The sequence below is a fragment of the Bos javanicus genome, chromosome X (genome assembly GCF_032452875.1).
Source record: "Bos javanicus breed banteng chromosome X, ARS-OSU_banteng_1.0, whole genome shotgun sequence".
NCBI classification, from domain to species: Eukaryota; Metazoa; Chordata; class Mammalia; order Artiodactyla; family Bovidae; genus Bos; species Bos javanicus.
This window is the reverse complement of record NC_083897.1, coordinates 75477001-75493349: the sequence shown is the minus strand read 5'-3', so window position 1 is coordinate 75493349 and position 16349 is coordinate 75477001. Positions and strand designations below refer to the sequence as shown.

General features: G+C 35.6%; 1 protein-coding gene and 1 non-coding gene across 3 annotated transcripts; one reads left to right on the top strand and one right to left on the bottom strand.

Moving 5' to 3' along the window:
• Positions 1-276: 276 nt before the first annotated feature.
• LPAR4 (lysophosphatidic acid receptor 4) lies at positions 277-14657 on the top strand. Of its 2 annotated transcripts, XM_061409641.1 has the most exons (4): positions 277-852; positions 3091-3140; positions 4473-4574; positions 10028-14657. In XM_061409641.1, exon 4 carries the CDS (start codon positions 10105-10107, stop codon positions 11215-11217), a length of 1113 nt encoding a protein of 370 aa, XP_061265625.1. In that variant the 5' UTR covers positions 277-852; positions 3091-3140; positions 4473-4574; positions 10028-10104; the 3' UTR covers positions 11218-14657. The 2 variants fall into 2 exon arrangements, with proteins under 2 accessions (XP_061265625.1, XP_061265627.1); XM_061409643.1 differs by lacking the exon at positions 3091-3140.
• TRNAC-GCA (transfer RNA cysteine (anticodon GCA)) lies at positions 13351-13422 on the bottom strand. Its single transcript has one exon. It is a non-coding gene; the product is annotated as a tRNA-Cys (tRNA).
• Positions 14658-16349: the final 1692 nt, after the last annotated feature.

Genomic DNA, 16349 nt, shown 5'->3' with positions numbered 1-16349 from the left:
ATTAAATTTCATTTTGTTGTGGTGGTAGGAGATTTAATTTTGCATAGGTAGGAGTGTATTTTGCATAGGAGTGTATTTATGGTACCAATCACTTTGCCTTTCTCTGTCCATATTATTATTAATATTATTATTGCAATTATTTTAAACAAGTTGGAACAAATATGGGCTGCTCAAAAGTGAAACACTCCTCCCAGTCTGGAGTTTCGTCTAATCCTCCTCATTAGAATTGTAAGGGATGGGGGAAGATAGCAGTCCTGCAGCAAAGACAGGCACACAGGCTTTCTCAGAGGATTTATTGCCCAGAGAAGACATTATTTTATATTGTGAAGTGGCACTTAAGCCGCCAGTTCTTGACTGTGAAAACTGCTTTTCCTGGGCAATGCTCTTTAAGGAAAAACTTCTTCAGTCCAGTGATTGGTGACTGAGGGAACCGTGGAGCACAGAGGATTGGGCGGGATCTTGGCTCCTAATAATGCCTTCTTATCCAATGAAAAGCATTTCCTATTGAGACCCCCAAGAGTTCCCCAGGCCCTCCGCTCAGGCCCGGACTTTGGGCCTTTTCTTGTGTCTCGGTTGTAAAGGCATGCCAGCTACAGCATTCGAGAGGGCCGTTCTTTAACAAAAGGAAAGAGATAAATGTAAATAAGCTCACATTTTCAGAAGGAGCAGTTTGCTGTAAGAAGCTTCAGCAGCCAGAGTCTGCTACTTTGGGCTGGGATAAACTTTCCCTGTAAAAAATAGTAATAGATCAAAATATGCACTTCTAAAGTGCGAGTTTCCCGTTTACATGTTTATTACCTAATTGTCTACAGGCATGAGCACACTCTGTCATCTAGCACACTCTTTCTTGGGGTAAGTCTCTTTGAGAAAGATTTGATTCGGGCGTTTGGGGGTGGGGGATGGCGTAACAAACTTCAGTGGAAGCACTGAGGCTTTGAGGGTTTGGGGAAAGAAATTAGATTTCAACTCTGAAGTGCTGAACAGGGATCTTCATGTTGAATGGTTACAAAAGAGGATTTCTATTGTTTTGGCAATAATACTGTTTTAGTGGAAGATATACAATATTTTCAGGCTTTTTCATGTTAACACAGTTGTCCTAAAAAGCTGATTTAAAATCACAGAGTAAAGCAATTTATAAATTTCTTTGGCTAGCTTTATATTTCTTTGGTTTGCAATTGATTGTGAGCTAATGTGGCTTCTATTATGATGAGGTTTCTTCTAGTAAAACTATACAGCAGCATGCCTTTGATGACTAATTGATTTGTGGAGAATGTGACATTTGCTTTATTAAATAATTCATGAATAATCCATAAAGGAAGAAATAGTTTAATGGAAACTAATTCTGGCATAAATTGAATTTGCTCTTATATGTGAAATTAATTACCATTTTCCAAACAAATGCAATAATGTGACATTTAAAATTCTCTTCTTGTATATCCTGAATATTTTTAAGATTTTTCTTTTTACTTACATGATTTTGTTGAATTGATATTGTATTTTAGTTACTTTGTTTTAGGAAATTGAGCACTGTAATTTATTATTCCACTATGGAAAGGACCAGGCAAATTCTAAGATTAGAATATTTCAGAGCTTAGTTGGGTTGTTCACTTTGCCACCTTACCAAATTATACCAACTTTCTTTTTCCTTAGCTAATATGAAGAAGACAGCAATAATAACCTAAGCTCCAAATTATTCAGTGGCTTTGAAACATTTATTTTTCAGAACAGAATTTCAAATAACATATCTCATCGACATAGACTGTAAATTATTTTGCCTTGTCACAGATGAAATGTGCTCTTGCTGAAAAAGATGAGTTCAGCTAATACACTTGATGGCTGCTATACTCTAAAGCATCTCCTGCTAATCGGAGATGCAAATGAAAACCTTATTGGAACAAGCAGACCAGCCTTTCACAAAAGTTAAAAAGAGGACTAGGAATATGACTTACAGAGATAGGCTAAGTTTAGCTAAAGCTTAATTTATTCAATTCCATCTGACAGAAACTGTAATGAAAATTGTTGCCCTTACTGTGATGTGGTCAAAGATAAATTGTGTAGTTGCCTTTTTTCTGTCTATATGGTCATTGTGTACTCTTGGCCTTTTTAAGCGAGAGGAGAAAGCTTAATGTACTTCTGAATATTAGTACTAAAAATTGGTAGCTTAATAGGAATTCACCTACCATTGGTTATCCAGTCCCACTTTTAGTAGATAAATGATTGGTTATTAGAGCAAAGCATAGGATAGGTAGTCTACTGATTCCTTATAGTTATGTTCTAAAGTATTTCAATAACCTTATATTTTGAGGAGAGAGGTGACTGGGGAACAGGTAGAATAGCTCAAGGATTAAGACCTAGACAATTAGAGCTGATATGAGCATGAGGAAAGAAGGGGAGGAAAATGAGGGTATCAGGGAGACTTTACCATATAAATGCCAGCTTGATCTGTGATTCTTAGGTTCTGATAAAAATTAATAATATTTACTTCTGGTGTTAAATCTAAACTATATATAGTAATGGATGTTGACTAGACTTAGCTTGATGATCATTTCACAATGCATACAAATATCAATCAAATCATCATTATAATATATACTTTAAACTAATAACATGTCAATTATACCTCAATTAAAAATAAAATAAATTAGCAGTAGTTTTACTGAGTCTAATAAAAATTAATTCCCCTTATCTCAGACTTTGAGGGATTAAATTGTTTTTTTTTTTTGCGGTGACAAATGGGAGCAGGTGAAAACAACTGATAGGAGGGAATAGCCAGTAAAGTCACACTGCCATGACGCCAGTTGAAGGCTGCTAATAATCAAGGCAAAGATGGAGGAAAATGAGAAACCGAGGACCAGAAGGGGACTGTGACTTGGTCTCACACAGTTAGCTAGTGATGGGGCTGGATGTGGCTACATTGAATTAATACCAAATATGAAAACTTCTAGGTATTTGAATTTCTTAGTTTTCTTTGATTCTAAACAAAAAGAAGTTTTTTATTTATAATCTGTGTCAATTGTGAAAGCCATAAAAGAAATGTTAATGGTTCTTTCTTTAAGATAAACCAATAAAATAATATTAATTTCTTTCCAGGAATACTGGTCTCTGGAGGAGTGTGAAAATCAATTCTCCTTAATGTTAAGGTGATCTCAAATATATTTAAAATTGTCTCATGATTTTATTTTTAAGTTTTGATTCCTTTAGATTAGAGAAAACTTATTTCCAGAGAGTTCAAGCATAGCAGTCTACTTTGTTTTGTTTAGGCCACCTTCAGAAGGGAGTGAAATGTGATGATAGTATAAGTTTGCCACTTTACAGGTAGTAAGTGCTACTTGTAAGAATACTATTGCAGAATATTTCTGGTTCTATACAGTTATTTTAGGTAGAATTGTGATTTGAAGATGTTACAGACAAGCTATATTAGGTTGGCCTAGGACATTCTAGTAGAGGCAGTGGTGACTGTCAGTATGCTAATATCCAGTAATTGAAGATTTGCTCATATGACTACAGTTCAGAGAAGGAAGAAATCCAGCTGGACTAGGGATGCAGGTTAGAGACAAGGCAGTAAGGTATCCACATGTTGTTCCAGTCTTCTTTTCTCTTCCCCTATGAAGGCTTCTGCTCAATAGTAATAGTCATTGCCAGGGAAAAAGAAAGGAGAAAAACAACAACAACAAAACCCAAAGAACCAATACAACTTCAATCAAAATAAAGGAATCTCCTTTGTTCAATTATTTTTAATATAAAGTAATCTGAGTAAACTCCAGAAAATAGTGAAGGACAGGGGAGCCCGACATGCTGTAGTCCATGGTGTCACAAAGAGTCAGACACATCTTAGTGACTGAATAACAACAACAAAAACAATTACCTTATAAAGTGGAAGAAGTATTTTATGCCTTTTGTCACTAGTTATCCTTAAATGATTATAAGTTACATAAACTCATGGACATTGTGTGTGTTAATATAACTAATAAAATATGACATAGAAGTAACAAGTTTCGAAAATAAAATGTTATCAGCAACTCTGTAATAATGAAACCAAAAGCATTTATATACCATTTTTAAATGTGTTGGCTCTCATTTACTCTGATTTATGTCATATAATTGGAGAAGGCAATGGCAACCCACTCCAGTACTCTTGCCTGGAAAATCCCATGGACAGAGGAGCCCAGTAGGCTGTAGTCCATGGCATTGCAAAGAGTCAGAACGACTGAGAGACTTCACTTTCACTTTTCATTTTCATGCATTGGAGAAGGAAATGGCAACCCACTCCAGTGTTCTTGCCTGGAGAATCCCGGGGATGGCGGAGCCTGGTGGGCTGCCATCTATGGGGTTGCACAGAGTCAGACACGACTGAAGCGACTTAGCAGCAGCAGCATATCATATAATCATTTTTTTTACCTTATGATTTTGGTATACATTTTATTGAAAAATTCTCTCCATGACATGCTATTGTGATCATTTCTATTTCACAGCATCCATTGGAGGAAATCTCTAACCACAGTACCTCCAGAAAGTTCATTGATCAACCAAGTCTTGGATAAAATTAGTGCCAGAATTTGGTTTGAACTAATGTGGTGAGTACCACTGTCCTGGTAATAACTCTCTCTAAAATTCTTAATTTTATTCTCCAACTTTTTTTCTAGCCAGTGTTTCCAGTTTATTACAGATTATACGATTTAAAAAATCCAGAATGTATGGAAGAGTTTCATTTGTTTATTGTAATCCAGGCAGATTTGGGGTGGAAAAATATTGATTCTTTGGTTTAAGCCTTCTCTGCCACTGGTATATACCTTTAGCAATGGGAGGCATGACTTTTGTTCACATTATCAGGATCAGTATTCAAGTATATCAGATGAATTGATATGCAAATTGGTAACTAATTTACTTGTTCAAATATGAGAAATAAATTCAGATTCCTAGCTGGCATTTATGAACCTCATAGGATTTGGAAATAGGTTCTTTTAAGAATACCTAAAAATTTCCTCAAAATGTCTGGGGCTTCTGCTAAGATCAGATATTAAGTTTCAAGACTCTAGACAATTTCATAATATTAGGTTGAACAATTTATCTACAGTTGTCTTACTCTATATCTTACTGATAAGGAAAATTCTGCTTTAGTAGGAATGATGAGGTCTTTGACCCCATCATGTTGAGCACTATATCACATTATTTTTCAAATGTTAGACTGTGTTTTCAGATGAAGGGTTAGTGAGAGACTAGAATAATTTTTTGGTGAAAAAAAATTAAGTTAATCACTAAGGATAGAACTGCTCAGATTAGGATATATGTCAATGTCCTGCTCATTTCAAATAAAGCAGGAGGACAAAACAGTCATAACAATCTTAGTGTGAACCAAATTTAACATAAAGAGATTTCTTCAAAAGGATATTTCTTAAATAAACAATAAATAAGGATAAAAAATAAATGAGGCTTATTAATCTAAACATTTGACACAGAGAGAGGCTTGTTTGAGATAAGACCTGATATAGATGAATTTCCCAGGTCAGTTATGGAGTGAAACATTTACCAATGGTTTCCTCCATATGTAATTTTATATGGCTAGATTGTGTTTTGAAAACTATTATGAAACAGTAACCAGTGCACAGAAACATCAATTGGAACCATGTGTTTGATTGTGACCTGTGCTTGTGACTTGGCCTAGAAGATTTCCTTAAGGAGTCTTCTCTGTTAGCAGCCACTCATCTGAGGAATGGCAATCTGGATATATTCCCTATTACTCCAGTGGGATAGTTTTAACCTATATTTTTGCAACATTTTTGTATTTTTTAGTTTGTGTCACTGCTAAATATTTATAGACAAAGACCCAATAAGTTTCAGCTTCCTCTGAAAACTATTGTGGCAGTGTTCCTAAGCTTCGACCAGAGTAGAAAGAGGAAATGACTCTGGGGATCAGAAGCACTCTGATCTGACCCAAGCTCATTAAAAAGGGAGCCAAGTAAGGAAAATTGAGTATTCTCTTCCTTTAAGGCCTTGTCTCCTTGAATTTTGGATTGTCTTCTGTAAGGAACAAAAGCAAGTCAGCCTTTCTGGGCTACTGGGAATATGCCAGAAATTAGACCCTTGTTTTCAATATATCATCTGAAAATTTAGCACTTAGTAAAGTGATTTAGATATTCATCTTTACAGGAAAAAAGGGCTAACTCTACTTCCTCCAGTAGCCCCAAAGACCCCAAGCATGTTATATTTCGTTATCATTAGAAATTTTTTATAAAGGAAAAACATTGTGAACACTACTGTGAATTGTCTGAACTGGCTCCATATGTGTAGGTCAAAGTTAAAAAATTCATGAAGGTCAGATTTCTTTTTGGCTAACCTCCAGGTGACTTGCTTCCTGCTTGTTGTCACTGAAAATACATCCACTCAGCACTCTGAACCCCTAGGTGATTAATTTAGAATAATTGGCTGTAAAGGTCCTCACAAGATAATAGTCTAATGCTACTTGCAGTCAAAGATGTAATTAACTGTGTCAGTCTAATTTTTGTTTCTTCTTCATCTCATCTGAAGGTCAAGTGTTGGCCCTTTGCCTCCATTCAGTATACAATATGTTAGCCATTTAGGAAAATCTAGTGGTTAAAAAAACACTGTTTATTTCAGCAGAAAGAAAGGAAAGCCAGTCAGAAAAGAGATCTTGTTTCTCTTTTTCATTGATTTTTTTCTTCAGAATTAGTTTTAAGAGTCAAATGCCTCTCTGAGTTTTTTTAACCATAGCTCAGTGGGAAGATATTCTTTTTGGTACACACTCCTGGATTTTCCTGTTATGATAAAAATGTGTAGTTAAGGTTGAAATTCAAGGGAAGATTTCTGAAGTAGAGTGTTAGGAGGACTTAGGAGGAAGATGTGTTACTAATATGAAGTTCAGCATACCAAGAAAGACAGAGACATAGGTGTCCAGCTGTGCTAGATGAAGGGGAATGAAGAAACTCCTGTAATATTTCTTTGTGGTTAGGACTGAATGCTGGGCAAGCTCATAAAGCTACTCACAAACCCTATTGAATCTTCCTAGCCTCAGCTGTGAGGCTCAGAGGTAATGTTTATACAAGGAAGAGAAACTGTATAGCCAAGTTACAGAGCTAACCAATGTCTGAATCAGAAATAGAACTCCTTGCTTCCAGTGCTGTGTTAAATCCCAGCACCACACCCTCTCTGCCAGACAGCAAAAGGTGCTGTGTGTTTGAGCAAGGGAAAGCTGTGAATAGGGCCTTAGTGACAGTTTTCCCATGCTCTCTCTTCAGGATTGGAACTCTAATGCTTTATTGTCTTTGGTCCTTTCTCTCCCACAGAATTTGGTTATGTAAAGCAGAAGAACAGAAGTGCCAGGCATTTGCAGACTGTTTGCTGTGGATATAGTATATATGTTCTGAGAGATATAAAACTGAATAGAAAACTGGGGAGCAAAGCTCAGCTATTTGAAACATGCCATTTTGGGAAGTACATAATAATACAGAGCCAGTGAACTAGAAGTATACTCTGTAAGGGGATCACCAGTGGGCAGACTGGAGGGACTCTGAGCAAATATGGAAAGTCTTCTATTATGAAAGCATTTTCCAAATAAAATTTATTGACAGTACTTATTGTAGAAGGCAAATACAAGCAGATCATAGTGAATGAGGATTGATTTTAATATTAGGGGTTTTTCAGTCCCATAATTTCTTTAGATTATGTGATTATGTTAGAGGGATATTTTTTACTATTTTGATTTCTTTCAGCAATAAAAAAAAATAAAATAAAACTTCCAGACTAATGGGTAGCATGCTGGGTGTAAAATAGTATGTAATGTGGTTTAAGCAGTTGAGAAGTTGCCATTGTTTTCATTTCTGCCACCCCCTTGGTGAAGCAATCTGTAGAAATTTAGATTTACAGCTCTCAAAGTGAGGTTTGAACCACATTGACTGAGATTTTCCTGGCTTTTTGTTTTTCTTTTTCAGATTAGATTCATTGACCTTAAGCAGTCGTTGTGTACTGTTTTTTTTTTTTTTCTGAGAAAAATGGAAGAAGTCAGATGAAGCAAGGTAGAGAGGATGGAATTAGAGGAATTATCTTCCTAGCCCTTAATACAAATTAGATGGAAATAGTGACCTCTCTCCAGCAAGGTCTTCTTTTTTGTGTGTTTTATTCTTCCTTTTCTCTCAATTCTATTTTTCTTTCTCTGCTACTTTCTATGCTATCTTCTCTTCTGCTCTCCCCATCTATTTTTATTTCTTCCTTGTCTGGCTTTTTTTTCCTCCTGGACCTTACTTTGTCAAGATTCTTACTATACCCTGCTTTCATATATCAAGGTCACTTCTGGCAAAAGTTGAGCTGGCTTTTGAGTTGAGCCATTTCATATGAGATGAAATGGCCAAGAAGGAATATGATCTTACAGAAGTGTCAGACTCAGGGAAGACACACCATAAAGCTCATGAAATGAGAATTCAGAAACAGCACACTTCCAATTTTAACTTTAAACTTTAGCTATTAAAAATGCCAACACTTCCTTTGCACTCTGTTTTCTCCAAAGTCGGCTCTCATTCTAGGCACTACAGTGAGTGAATGTTTTTTTTTTTTTTTTTACTCTCTCAAATCATGGTCTCTTCCTTCAGGCCAAACACTGGTTGAAGTGACTTAAGACCTCTATATCTCTGGCAGGTTCCTCCTGCCACTCCCTTTTCTGTTATATATGAGGCCCTGTGACCTGTTCCAGGAGTTGGAAAGAAAGAGTTACATAAGGAGGAATCAATTCAGAGAAATGGCTTTCACATTTTAAAATATAATCATGTGCAAACTCATTACTGGGTATGTCAGGAACAAAGACCACTTTCACTCCATATCCTCTTCATTGAAAAGAATTCATTCAGCTACAACTCATTCATAGTGCATTATAGAGCATTCAGAAGACAGCCTTCCAATGGCAGCTGTTGACCTAGGAGCATGTTAGTAAGATTTCTATATGTACCTTTGAACGATATTGGTTCAGATATCCAACAAAGATAATTAGTCAGTGACCTCCACACGTACAAGAATGGCTGTTCAACTCAATTCATTTGTATTTAGCCAGAAAAGGCTTTATTGACCTGGCCCATTTTAAAAGCTAAAAGCATGAATGTAACTCATGGAATGGGCAGTGGGAGAGGGAGTAGGACAATATCCAAGGCTCAGGGTATGGCATGAAAGAACCTTGATAAGGACCACAATCTAAAGGAGAGAAACACTGCGATTGTCATTTGAATTCTCTCTATATAAAGGCATTGTAATGGAGTGAAAAAAGTTCCAGCCAGAAGTTTTAATGCACTGAGGAATTCCTGTTCTCTGAACCTGTATTTTAGAAGAAAAGGTGAATCAACATTTTAATTCAGGAGTTTAGTTGTAACTTTTAAGAGAGGTTTTCCTGGAGGTCCCATATCCACCTTTAGTCTTGTGCAGTAGAACTAATACTCAACAATGAAGTTTAGTAATACCAGAGAGTAGACAATTTAATTTAGAGAAGCTTAATAATCCTCTGGTTAGGAATTTAAAAAGAACACCTGAATTCTGGTTCTTACTATGCCATTTACATGTTCTTCCAATTCTGACATTATTGTATTTCTAAATTATATAAGCCTCAGTTTCTGCTTCTGCAACATGGTGTTAAATTCCTGCCTTGCCTATCTTATGGTGTTCTTGTGGGAATCAAATAAAACATGTTTTAGAAGTTAAAAAATTATACAAATTTCCAAGTATTAGCATTGTTTTAACTATCAGAGCCTCCGTATCCCTACCCCTGCTAGCCTAGGGCTCCCAAGGAACAAATACCTTATTCCTGTGAATTGCAATGCTACAGTATTTTGCTTACTGTCTTGAGTGTGGTCCCTCCTGTTCCCGCAAGATACTCTTGTAGTACCATTTAACATATGGTAGGTATTCAAAAGGTACTTGTTAAACTGAACTGAATGTGCATGTTATTTCCAGTCTGTGTGAACAGAATATCTTTTACTCCACAAAAATGGATGGAAGGTAGATCTGATGACTCATTTAATCTTATTTCCCATAGGAGGAAAACATTTCCTACCAGCCTTTAGTCTCAGAGTGCTGAACCCTGCAGTCTGCAGGCCTCCTGAATAAAAGTCCATGGGTGACAGAAGATTCATTGACTTCCAATTCCAAGATTTAAATTCAAACCTCAGACCCAGGTTGGGCAATGCTACTGCCAATAATACTTGCATTGTTGATGATTCCTTCAAGTATAATCTGAATGGTGCTGTCTACAGTGTTGTATTCATCCTGGGTTTGATAACCAACAGTGCATCTCTGTTCGTCTTCTGCTTCCGCATGAAAATGAGAAGTGAGACAGCTATTTTCATCACCAATCTGGCCCTCTCTGATTTGCTCTTTGTCTGCACTCTACCTTTCAAAATATTTTACAATTTCAACCGCCACTGGCCTTTTGGTGATACCCTCTGCAAGATCTCTGGGACTGCATTCCTAACCAACATCTATGGGAGCATGCTCTTCCTTACCTGTATTAGCGTGGATCGTTTCCTGGCCATTGTCTATCCCTTCCGATCCCGTACCATTAGGACCAGGAGGAATTCTGCCATTGTATGTGCTGGAGTCTGGATCCTAGTCCTCAGTGGTGGTATTTCAGCCTCTTTATTCTCCACCACTAATGTCAACAATGCAACCACCACCTGCTTTGAGGGCTTCTCCAAACGTGTATGGAAGACATATCTGTCCAAGATAACCATATTTATTGAAGTTGTTGGTTTTATCATTCCTTTGATACTGAATGTCTCTTGCTCTTCTGTGGTGCTAAAAACCCTCCGTAAGCCTGCTACATTGTCTCAAATTGGGACTAATAAGAAAAAAGTGCTGAAGATGATCACAGTGCATATGGCAGTCTTTGTGGTATGCTTTGTACCCTATAACTCTGTTCTCTTCCTGTATGCCCTGGTGCGCTCCCAAGCCATTACCAATTGCTTGTTGGAAAGATTTGCAAAGATTATGTATCCAATCACCTTGTGCCTTGCAACTCTAAACTGTTGCTTTGACCCTTTCATCTATTACTTCACCCTTGAGTCCTTTCAGAAGTCCTTCTATATCAATACCCATATCAAGATGGAGTCTCTGTTTAAGACTGAAACACCTCTGACCACAAAGCCTTCCCTTCCAGCTATTCAAGAGGAAGCTAGCGATCAAACAACACATAATGGTGGTGAATTAATGCTAGAATCCACCTTCTAGGTACAAGAAGTCCCTTTAGGTCCAGATATAGTTTCTTCTATGATTTTCCTATGCTTTGAATAAAAAATTTGAAGCTAATGATATTGAGAATAGATTAATGTACTGAATATAGTCAGATACATTTATTTGAATGTTTATTGTAATACATATATTGTTTTGTTCGATAATTATAGGTCACATCTAATTACAACAGCCAGAAGGAATTGCCAAACTCTTCTTCTGGGTTGGAAATTCATTGTACCACATTATATAAGTCAACAGTAGCCTTGACTTCAGTGATATAGAGTTTACTTAAAAACTTTGAAAAAATATATTTCCATTCCAATATTTGGTAATTAGTTTGGGCCTATAAATATAGAACAAATTCAGGTATTTTTTTTTTAAACAACCTTTTGTGTTACTACTGATATATACTAGTCTTTTTTTGCTTTTTGAATTGTCATTGAGTTTATTTTAGTACAAGAACATACTTTAGTTTAACATTATTAATAAAAAAGTATCAAATTTAAAAAAGTTAGTAAAATGTATTGTATATATTTTAAAAGCAGAAACATAAATTGTGTTTGTATAAATATTGCTGGGAAGAAATGGAAAATTTCTGGATTTACATATTTGCAGTTACCAGCAGTGTCAGCTTTTAAAAACTTTTCCTTTTTTATACTATATTAAATTTCTTATATGAAATGTCAAATCCAGAAAGCTGCTAAATATGTGCCCAAAACAGGGCAAAATGGAAAATCACATAAAACAACAAATGTTCATAAAAAACTAAGAGAAATTAACATTTTCTCTAAGAATTTTCAATTATTTTTCTTTTGGGAGACTAATTTTTATAAATATTCCATATGTGAAATTTTGAAGCACAGTGCAACCATAAAGCTTCTGCATTTGTGCCCAGGTCAGAAGCAAATTGAAAAAAAAAAGGGACAAAAGTATAACAAAAATATAATAATAAAACAAAAAACTTTCTTAAAACTTGCATCAATCATTTTTTGAGGGAGGGAGCAGAGATCTGTAAATTACTTATGCTTTCATATTAATTTTGGAGCACAATGTAGCCAGAGAGCTGCTGAATTTGTGCCCAGGTTTGGAGCATATTGAAAAAAAAAATACATAAACCAAACTAAACCAATGCAAACAAACAAACACACACAAAAAGAAAACCTGTAAAACAATAAAAACCACAAAAATATTCCTAACACTTGCATTAATATTTTATTTATTATTTGAGTATATGTAAATTTTAAATTACTGTATTATTTGTATAAAATTTTAGAGTACAAGTAGAAATCCAGTACATTTGTGCCCAAGTCAGGACCTAATTGGAAAAAAATAAAAGCAAAATAACTCCTTAGAAAACAATAACAACAACAACACACACACACACAAAACTTAGAACTTTTCTTTTCTGAGCATTTTTAAGACTTAAAAGATACTATAACTTTCTTAAGATGCTTTGAATTAAAATGCAACTAGGAAGTTACTAAACTGGCATCTACTTCAGGAGCAATTAAAATCAATATTTAAAAGTATATACAAAGAAACTTTTTGTAACTAATTTAAACAACAAAAGCAGCAAAAACATCTTTAGAATCTCTTACCATTGATTGAATGAAGTATAGATTTAAGAATATTAAAACCTTAAAACTTCTGAGCATGGTATAGCTTGAAAGATTTATGCTCAGGTAAGAAGTAGTGAAAATAAATATCCTGCATACATACTACAGACAAATACACACATAATTAAAGCACTGCAAAACAAAACCAAAATATTCTTAAAGTATGTTTTAATCAATTTTTAAAATTATTTAGAAATGTGATAATTTTAAAATGCTAAGACTTCTTAAGTAAAAATTTCAGAAACAACACATTTTGTAAGTTGCTGAACTTGCACCAGGGAGTGATTTAAAAAAGATTAAAAACCATAAAATATTGGCAAAAAATTAAAACTTTTAAAGCAATAAGCTAATTGTTAAAACTCTTATTAACCTTTGTCTTTCAGATATGTGAAGTTACTCAGTCGTGTCTGACTCTTTGTGATCCCATGGACTGTAGCCCACCAGGCTCCTCCATCCATGGAATTCTCTAGGCAAGAATACTGGAGTGGGTTGCCATTTCCTTCTCCAGGGGATCTTCCCGACCCAGGGATCGAACCCGGGTCTTCTGCATTGCAGGCAGACGCTTTACCATCTGAGCCACCAGGGAATCCCACATATATGTAGATTAAAAATACTAAAATTTTAAGATAAAAATTCATGAGCATAATGTAACTCTTAAAAACCGCTAAATCTGTGCCTGGACTAGGAACTGATTGAAAAAAAGGCTAAAACAATAGAAAAATAATAAAACAGAATTCTTAAAATGGTATTACTTTTTCCTCACAATCTAAATTCCTAAAAATAATCAGGCATTATATTGTCTCATGAAAACAAGTTATAGATAGAATATGTAAGACATTAGATTAAGTTAGATGAAATTAGGTTAAGTTAGGTAAAGTTTGGTTGTTAGGTTATATTGTAAGATCAAATTAGTTATCAAAGTATGAATAATATTTTTGTTTCTTTTAGTATTATCTTCTGTTTCTTATAAATATAAACTATATGTGAACTTTTGTTTGTGCCCTTTACTCTCAAAATTATGAAATTTTAGGATTATTACACCAAACCATTTAATAGAATATATTAACCAAGTTGACATATATCAATAAACCAATTTCTTACTGTATAATTTCCATATTTAGTTTTGTTCACTTTTCCATATTTCAATTTATTTTAATTTCAAATTTTATAGTTAATATAGCTTGCTAATGATAAATTTTTTGTCATATTAACAATGTAACCAAACAAAATGTAATGTAAGCTAAATATAAAATTACCTTTTATTTTACATTTAAAAGCAAAAGCAATCATTCAACTGTAGCTACAACTTGGATTTTAAGTGCTTATTAAATGTAATAAAATACATTTGGATTATCTAGCAGTTATACTTCGGTCAAATATTTATTCAACTTGCCCATTTTAGTCAACTATAATTGATATACAATGTTATATTAGTTTCAGGTATGCAGAAGACCTGAATAGACATTTTTCCAAGGAAGATGGTCAACAGGCATATCACATGAAAAGATGCTCAGCATCACTAATCATCAGGGATATGCAAGTAAAATGAGATACCACCTCACATCTGTCAGAATGGCTATTATTAAAAAGACAAGAAACAACAAATGTTGGCAAGAATATGGAGAAAAGGGACCCCTGAACCTTGCCTTTATCTGTGGGCATCCAGAGACAATTTTCTTTTATCTTCCCTACATCCTTCAGAAAAGAACTTATTAAAGGATATTTGATCTCAAATCAATTCCAATACTTTGTTTTTGAAGTTGTCTGAAGACTAATGTACAGTTGCAAAAGGAAAATCCCTGGGTGACTTTTCAGGGATCAAACTGAAAGGTTAAGCTGATTTGTCCAACTTGGCTTTGATTTAATTGCAGTTTATTGGCAAGTTGATGCTTGAATCTGACTTTTCAGATTTCCTGAAATACCCTAGGATGACTGGGAGGCCTGTGGAAAGTCAGGGAGAAAAGTCATCTAACAACAGTGAGATGATTTTGGAAAGAGGTGGCTGACTGATCAATAACTAAAACAAGTGGTGGTCACAGGATAGAAGCACAGGGAATTCCTAGTCATCCTTATGCCTTCTAACTCTCAGGGAAAGCAGTGTCAGCATTTCATAAAGCACATTGTATATTGGTTCCCCACGTGATGACAGCAAACACTGCCTTTTCTAACATCATGACCAGCATGGTCAACGCTAGGCTATGTTTAAAATTATAAGAACTTTGTCATTAGTGACCTTCTAAGCCAGATCCTCAGAAGAAATGGGGATATACCATTGGTTTCACATCCTTATTAACCATCTTCCATCTCTGTCTGTACCCCCAAAGCCCTGCAGTTTATATTTGCTATTATTTACCAAAATCTTTACCTATGTTTCTTGTGGCCCTTTAACATCTCTCCCCACCTCTTACAGAAATAGTACTTCTTTGTGGACCAAAACCAATACATAAATGACATAAATGTCTGCCAAGACAGTGACATTGAACAGATTTGCATTAAGACACCTCTACCCACTGCTTTTAATTCTCACTTTGGTGTTTGCATCTTATAAAAGGAGTCTGGGTAATTCAAATGACTGAAGCAGGGTTGGGATGGGGAGAGATGACTGTCCTTGCAAATGGTAAATCATCTCATGAACTTCAGCCTCCCTCATCTCATGGTAAGGCCTCTGTACTGCCACTCTCTTTTCCCACTCTCTTGACACTACCCTGTGTACTACTGAGTCTAAAATATACAGCGCCTTCTTCCAGACAGTCTTTTCTTCCAAAATTGCCCACTGGTGACTAGGAACACATGCTCTCATCTCATATATACTTGGATTATTTCCCTCAAATGTCTCCTGATCCTGGTGGAATTGGTGAAGTGGTTCTTAAAATATGAAACAGTTTGTTTCAATGAAGAAGCCAAAGCACAGATGACTGAGTAAAAATTTGCCTGTATTCAGAGTTTTGAATAGCTATATACTTCCCACTGCTTCACTTCCTTCTCTGTCTGAGTGTCTGGGAATAAAGCTCTTCTGTCCCAAACACCCAGAGAGGTACTGAATCCAGGAGGGTAGAGGAGTAGAGCCAGTGTGAAGCCTAAAATGTGTCAGTGCGGGAAACCAGGCAAGCCCTAAGATTGGGATGACTTGTGCATCCCTTGTATTCCTTCTTATCATGGTGGAGCTCTGCCCTAAAAGATGAAAAGCTTGTTACAAAGAGCCTTCATTGCTCCCGCTGATAGTCTAGGATAAACTGTCTGCTCAGCTTTTTACCTTCCTCACTCAAGTTCATCGTCTTCCTCAGTTGAGATTATGGGACTTCTGGACTAGTCTTGATTCAAGGCAGTTTGAGGTTCTTGGGAAAGTTTGGCTGGGGGAGCAACTCATAATTCATTCATTTACTTTTTCAACAAATTCCTTGAACACCAACCATGTGCCAAACATTCTTCTAGACACTAAGAATGCAGTGGTGAAAATAACAGACAAAAAGGCATTTCAAATCTTATGTTCTAGACTCAGAGCATGGAGAGCTA

Excerpts from the sequence above, each read along its gene's own strand:
- LPAR4 (XM_061409643.1), top strand. The coding sequence starts at position 10,105 with ATGGGTGACAGAAGATTCATTGACTTCCAATTCCAAGATTTAAATTCA.